At 45.1% G+C, this 7,385-nt stretch overlaps 2 protein-coding genes across 2 annotated transcripts; both read right to left on the bottom strand.

The window, feature by feature from the left end:
• Positions 1–899: 899 nt before the first annotated feature.
• Positions 900–2,179, bottom strand: LOC132592881 (zinc finger protein ZFP2-like). Its single transcript, XM_060281079.1, has 2 exons — positions 2,161–2,179; positions 900–1,703 (listed from the first exon to the last, which is right to left on the bottom strand). The coding sequence occupies exons 1-2, from the start codon at positions 2,177–2,179 to the stop codon at positions 958–960; spliced, it is 765 nt and encodes a 254-aa protein (XP_060137062.1). The 3' UTR covers positions 900–957.
• A 1,085-nt stretch (positions 2,180–3,264) lies between these two features.
• Positions 3,265–7,002, bottom strand: LOC132592880 (zinc finger and SCAN domain-containing protein 9-like). Its single transcript, XM_060281078.1, has 4 exons — positions 6,551–7,002; positions 4,022–4,103; positions 3,668–3,738; positions 3,265–3,321 (listed from the first exon to the last, which is right to left on the bottom strand). The coding sequence occupies exons 1-4, from the start codon at positions 6,962–6,964 to the stop codon at positions 3,265–3,267; spliced, it is 624 nt and encodes a 207-aa protein (XP_060137061.1). The 5' UTR covers positions 6,965–7,002.
• Between the last annotated feature and the right edge of the window lie 383 nt (positions 7,003–7,385).

The following is a 7,385-nucleotide window of genomic DNA, read 5'->3' as shown; positions in this document are numbered from 1 at the left end:
ACCACCAAATACATGAATGTGCGACATGTTAGGTGCTCTTCCATGTCTAAGTTCCAAAGCCATATGTGTAGCTCCCTGGATTGGTAGTCTGTTTTGGAGACACCCTTCTCCCCATATGCATTTGGGAAGGCCATAGTCACTCAACACGAACCTAGTCATTTCCAGAAGAGATCTAAACTTTCTCTCAAGGACTGAGCTTTGCTTCAAGGTGTGGTTAACATGCCTCAAGTGTGTTATCCCTTCCTCATTCAAGAGGGTTTTCATGTGGTGCGAGAGAAACCATTTGGAACCCTTTCCAATTGGGCTTCAGGCCCCATCATGGGACTGAAACAGCCATGGTCGCGAAGGTCGATGATTTCCGGCAGACTACGGACAGAGGGGAAAGCTGTTTCCTGGTTCTACTGGATCTCTCAGCGGTTTTTGATACTGTTGGCCACAGCATCATTCTGGACCGTCTAGGAGGGATGGGAGCTGGAGGAACTGTTATGCAGTGGTTCTGCTTCTTCCTCCTGGACTGTGTCCTTATTTTCTTTGTGTGCTCAGCAGATACCAGGAAGAGCATCATGATGACACCACCATGGACACGCAAAGGACGGCAGTCACAGTCAGCAGCAGCACAAATTTGCAACTTGGAGGCTCTTGAAGCACGAATTACTTGTCAACGTCTTCAGAGAAGAGATCAGCATTGATGGCTACCTCGTCAGGGTTGCCAAATCGCTCTTAACCGTCTCCCCAGGTGTGACGTGGAAAAGGTATTCAACACCTCGTACAGCGACTTGCACCTTGAAGAAATATTGGGCACTGAGGGTCTTCTCCATTGCAATCCTCATCCACATATTGAAGTCTCCAAAAATTAAATTAATACACAGCAATTTATAGAGGGTTTCTCTGCACTGAGTTCTTGGGTGGGCAGTGAGATTGGTGCTTCCTGAAGCTCTTGCCCTATTCCAAGCACTACTATGGTTTCCCCCTTGTATGAATTCTTTGATGGGTTGTGAGATTGCCCCTCTTATTGAAACTCTTTCCGCATTCCAAGCACTGATACGGTCTCTCTCCTGTATGAATTCTTTGGTGGGAAATGAGACTTAACTTCTGGGTGAAGGTGTTCCCACATTCCAAGCACTGATACGGTTTCTCCCCTGTATGAATTCTTTGATGGGCTGTGAGATTGCCCCTCTTAGTGAAACTTCTTCCACATTCCAAGCACTGATATGGTCTCTCCCCTGTATGACTTAGATGGTGGGAAATGAGACTAAACTTCTGGGTGAAGGTGTTCCCACATTCCAAGCATTGATATGGTTTCTCCCCTGTATGAATTGTTTGATGAGAAGTGAGACTGCCCTTCCGTGTGAAGCTCTTTCCACATTCCAAGCACTGATAAGGTCCCTCCCCACTATGAATTCTTTGGTGGGAATTGAGACTATCTTTCCGATTGAAGCTCTTTCCACATTCCAAGCACTGATATGGTTTTTCTCCAGTATGAATTCTTTGATGGGAAGTGAGATGGAAGCTCCTACGGAAACTCTTTCCACATTCCAAGCATTGATATGGTTTCTCCCCAGTATGAATTATTTGATGGGAAGTGAGACTATCCTTCCGACTGAAGCTCTTACCACATTCCAAACACTGGAATGGTTTATCCCCTGTGTGAATTCTTTGATGGGAAGTGAGTCTTTTCTTCCAGTTGAAACTCTTTCCACATTCTAAGCAGTGATATCGTTTCTCCCCGGTATGAATTATTTGATGGGCAGTGAGATTGTTCTTCTGACTGAAGCTCTTTCTACATTCTTGGCACTGAAATGGTTTCTCCCTGCTGTGAGATATTTGATGAGCAGTGAGGTTGGATTTCCAACAGACGTTCTTTCCACATTCTGAATACTGATAGAGTTTCTTCCCCAAGAGATTTCTTACATGGGAAGTGGAGTGGGAGCTCCGGCTGAAATTCACATGTCCCCGATATTTAAATAACTTCTCTCTTGTGTGGATTTTTTTAAGCTCTCCTTTATTCTTATTTTCCAATTCATCACCACCTGCAAAAAAGAGAGAAACTGATTAGAGCTTCAGGAAGAACTGCAAATTCAAAATATGGGAAGCTGAGATTTGAAAAGCCAGGCTCTATTCTTCAATGGATTTTGCTTAGCACAATCATGGAATCCTCACCATCTCCAATGTCATTCATCTCTTTAGTAAAGCAAAACTGGACACAAGCAAAATAAAATAACCTGACAGAAGCTACTCCAAGTCTCCAACTCAAAACAAAAATTTTAAAAAGCCTGGCCAGTTCACACCAGCCTGATCATGGTTTAAAAAGCATCAATGGAGGAAGAATATTCAAAGTAGGAAACAGTAAATAGCAAGCCATTCAAGCTGAGTTTGGGGGGGTGTTAGAATCCTAGATGCTATAGAAAATATTGGAGGTTCATCATGTACACATATGTAAAGAATTTCGAAATAGATATTGTGTTCCAACAGGAGGCCTTACTTAGAGAATTCATGATCCCACGATTCTCCTCCATGACTTCCTTATGCAGAGCTCTCTGGTCAGGATCCAGCAACACCCACTCATTGTCTGTGAAACGAACAGCTACATCTTCAAAGCAAACTGAACCCTACAAGAAAAAGAAAAGTATATTCTTTTAGACACAATAAAGATTATCTTCCACACAGGTAACTACTGACCAGTGAACTTCACATCAATACCGGGGAAAGTGGAGACTGAGAAGAGATATGATAGCCATCTTCAAATAAGTAAAGGGCTGTCACGTGGAAGATGGATCAAGGAACAAGAGGGAACAAGATGCAGAAAGCCTCTTTTCTCCTGCTCTGCACAGTTGGACCCAAACCAGTGGATCCAAGTTACAAGAGAAAAGCTGCATGCTAAACATGAGGAACCAACTCCCTCAGAAGGTGACGGGTTGTCCTTCCTTGGAGGTTGTTAAGCAGAGCTTGGATGGCCATCTGTCATGGATGCTTTTGTTGAAATCATTGCATTGCAGACCCTTGGGATCCCTTCCAACTCTCCAAGTCTACATTCCTATTGCTCTGTGGTTTCCTGCCTATTAATTATTGTGTTGTTTTAATAGGATTGTTTTGCTGCACAGTTGAGTTATGGATGCTTCTTTTAAGGTCTTAATGGAATTCTTCATTGTCTTTTAACGATGGGTCTTAATCTAGGTGTAAATAGGTGGAAGGAACTCTACACGGTGGTCTTCAAACCATTCTATCTGCACAAGGATTCCTGTTGGCCTCTACTCTCCCCATGTGCTATTCTGGGCGGAGGAGAGACTTTCCTGATGTCCTAAAGCCAACTTCAAGGGGTGCCTGGGGGCACGGGGAGGGAAGCGGGGAAGCGGGGAAGCCACTGTGCAACTGAGGGAGCCGCTTGGGTGAATCCGGACAATGGTTTTGTATGGTTTCTTGACTGCTTCAAAGTCCATTTCAGCATTCAACAATTAACACAGGAATCAAATACAGTGATTGATAAATAATGCTAGCAATTTTCAGAAGGTGATGTTAGGTGAGGCTGCTGTGCATTCTTCTCCGAATGGCAGTTTCATCCCTTCTTGAGAGCAGCTTTGACGAAAGCCAAAGGGAGGAGAAGAGACATTTATTCAGGCCAAAGGCAGCCTGGCTTCCCCTCTTTCCCCACAATGCTCCTTCTTCCTACCTGGTCTGGTTCCACAGCCACTGCTTCTCCTTCACCACCATGAGGAGGTCTTGCCGGTGTCATTGTGTCACCTGCGAGAGACAAAGGTAAGTGGGGGAAGTCACGAGTGCATCCTTCTCTGAGAGGAGAAAGGGGGCCTCTCTCACTTAAGATGGGCCTCAGGATAAGTCTCCCCTGCAAAATGCATTTCGGGGTTTGTACCCATTCATGATTTAGTTGCGTAAAAATACATCTCCCCTTTTCTGGGCTCTTGGCCCCAAATCTCACCCCCCCCCAAAAAGGAAAGGAACCCACCAATTATTTTCAAAATCCACAGAATGTGACCAAACAGAGAAAAAGCTCCTTCCTCCTTACCCTGTGGCCTCTCTCTGGTGACCAACAGAGTCTTCTCTGCCTCAGGGGAATCCAGGCTCCTTTCTGCAAATAGATCCTTTCCCTGATGGAACAAAGATTTAAAACAAAGTAAGGGGCAGCATCGAAATCAGATTGATTATATTCTCTGCAGCCAAAGATGGAGAAGCTCTATACAGTCAGCAAAAACAAGACCTGGAGCTGACTGTAACTCAGATCATCAGCTTCTTATAGCAAAATTCCAGCTTAAACTGAAGAAAGTAGGAAAAAGCACTGGGCCAGTAAGATACAATCTGAATCAAATCCCTTATGAATACACAGTGGAAGTGAGGAACAGGTTTAAGGATTTAGATTTGGTGGACAGAGTGCCTGAAGAACTATGGATGGAGGCTCGTAACATTATACAGGAGGCAGCAACGAAAACCATCCCAAGGAAAAGGAAATGCAAGAAAGCAAAATGGCTATCCAACGAGGCCTTACAAATAGCGGAGGAGAGGAGGCAAGCAAAATGCAAGGGAGATAGGGAAAGATACAGGAAACTGAATGCAGATTTCCAAAAAACAGCAAGGAGAGACAAGAGGGTCTTCTTAAATGAGCAATGCAAAGAAATAGAGGAAAACAATAGAATGGGGAAAACCAGAGATCTGTTCAAGAAAATTGGAGATATGAAAGGAACATTTCGTACAAAGATTACCATAATCAAGGACAAAAGTGGTAAGGACCTAACAGAAGCAGAAGACATCAAGAAGAGGTGGCAGGAATACACAGAGGAATTATACCAGAAAGATATGGAGGTCTCGTACACCCCAGGTAGTGTGGTTGCTGACCTTGAGCCAGACATCTTGGAGAGTGAAGTCAAATGGGCCTTAGAAAGCACTGCTAATAACAAGGCCAGTGGAAGTGATGATATTCCAGCTGAACTATTTAAAATTTTAAAAGATGATGCTGTTAAGGTGCTACACCCAATATGCCAGCAAGTTTGGAAAACTCAGCAATGGCCAGAGGATTGGAGAAGATCAGTCTACATCCCAATTCCAAAGAAGGGCAGTGCCAAAGAATGCTCCAACTACCGCACAATTGCGCTCATTTCACACGCTAGCAAGGTTATGCTTAAAATTCTACAAGGCAGGCTTAGGCAGTATGTGGACCGAGAACTCCCAGAAGTGCAAGCTGGATTTCGAAAGGGCAGAGGAACCAGAGACCAAATAGCAAACATGCGCTGGATTATGGAGAAAGCTAGAGAGTTCCAGAAAAACGTCTACTTCTGCTTCATTGACTATGCAAAAGCCTTCGACTGTGTCGACCACAGCAAACTATGGCAAGTTCTTAAAGAAATGGGAGTGCCTGATCACCTCATCTGTCTCCTGAGAAATCTCTATGTGGGACAAGAAGCTACAGTTAGAACTGGATATGGAACAACTGATTGGTTCAAAATTGGGAAAGGAGTACGACAAGGTTGTATATTGTCTCCCTGCTTATTTAACTTATATGCAGAATTCATCATGCGAAAGGCTGGACTAGATGAATCCCAAGCCGGAATTAAGATTGCCGGAAGAAATATCAACAACCTCAGATATGCAGATGACACAACCTTGATGGCAGAAAGCGAGGAGGAATTAAAGAACCTTTTAATGAGGGTGAAAGAGGAGAGCGCAAAATATGGTCTGAAGCTCAACATCAAAAAAACCAAGATCATGGCCACTGGTCCCATCACCTCCTGGCAAATAGAAGGGGAAGAAATGGAGGCAGTGAGAGATTTTACTTTCTTGGGCTCCTTGATCACTGCAGATGGTGACAGCAGTCACGAAATTAAAAGACGCCTGCTTCTTGGGAGAAAAGCAATGACAAACCTAGACAGCATCTTAAAAAGCAGAGACATCACTTTGCCGACAAAGGTCCGTATAGTTAAAGCTATGGTTTTCCCAGTAGTGATGTATGGAAGTGAGAGCTGGACCATAAAGAAGGCTGATCGTCGAAGAATTGATGCTTTTGAATTATGGTGCTGGAGGAGACTCTTGAGAGTCCCATGGACTGCTAGAAGATCAAACCTATCCATTCTTAAGGAAATCAGCCCTGAGTGCTCCCTGGAAGGACAGATCGTGAAGCTGAGGCTCCAATACTTTGGCCACCTCATGAGAAGAGAAGAATCCTTGGAAAAGACCCTGATGTTGGGAAAGATTGAGGGCACTAGGAGAAGGGGACGTCAGAGGACAAGATGGTTGGACAGTGTTCTCGAAGCTACGAACATGAGTTTGACCAAACTGCGGGAGGCAGTGCAAGACAGGAGTGCCTGGCGTGCTATGGTCCATGGGGTCACGAAGAGTCGGACACGACTAAACGACTAAACAACAACAACAACAAGGGGAGCAGGATTACAAAAGGAATGACAGAGGAAAAAATTTAGGGGTATCTGATATCATTCCTAGGATGCTTCCCCCCCCCCAAAGGATGGACCATTAGGAGAGAATTTTGGAGATACTCTCCCTCCTGTTTGGAGCCCCTTGGGAATATCCAGAGGACAGTCTCTCTCACCTGCTGCTCTGCCTCCTTCCTCTCCTCTGCCTGACTCAGGAGGAATCCTTCGGCCAGGGCCACCGCCTGGGAACTGGTCTCCGCTCCACATTCTCTCACCCAGTTCTCCATCTCCGGTGGAAGGACAGCCAGGAACTGCTCCAAGATCACCAGGTCCACCATCTGAGCTTTTGTATGCCTTTCTGGCTTCAGCCACTGATGGCAAAGGTGGTAGAGATGGCTGCAAATCTCTCTGGGTCCTTCAGCCTCCTGGTAGCAGAACTGCCTGAACACTTTTCTCTGTGCATCTGAGCGAAGGGTGTCCTCCTCACCCAGGATCTTATGCACAGAGTTTCCCCAGAATCCCCCACTGCTCCCAGGGTTGATGGCATGGCCTCTTCCTACTTCTGGGCCAGCTGAGTCTTGCTCATCCATTTGGGCCCCCAGGAAGCCTCCAAGATATCAGAAGGAATCCCTTGTTCTTCTGCCAAGTTCCGTCTGTCCTAAGTAGAGGCGTCTGCAAATCCTACAAAGCAAATACATTGTTTTGTTATTAAACAGATACATGCCCATAAGAAGAACAAAGTTCCCTGAGCAAGCGTGGATGAGTCTTGTTTAGAACCAGGGCTGGAATTCATCACAGGCCAGACTCTGAGCCTTCTTTAAGAAAGGAGCAAACAAACAAAAGGAAGGAGAAGTAAGCCTCCAGCCCTCCTAAAAGTAAAGTTACCATGCAAAATGTCCAGGCAGGATGATGAATCTGCCCAGCTGAAGATGAATCTGCCTAGCTGCTCCTTTCTTTCAGTATTTTCAGTCAATGAATGAATCAGAACTAGTTACACGTAGGTAGCCGTGT

This window comes from Zootoca vivipara, chromosome 12, assembly GCF_963506605.1.
Source record: "Zootoca vivipara chromosome 12, rZooViv1.1, whole genome shotgun sequence".
NCBI lineage: Eukaryota > Metazoa > Chordata > Lepidosauria > Squamata > Lacertidae > Zootoca > Zootoca vivipara.
The sequence above is the reverse complement of the archived record's forward strand: the minus strand, read 5'-3'. Positions and strand labels throughout refer to the sequence as shown.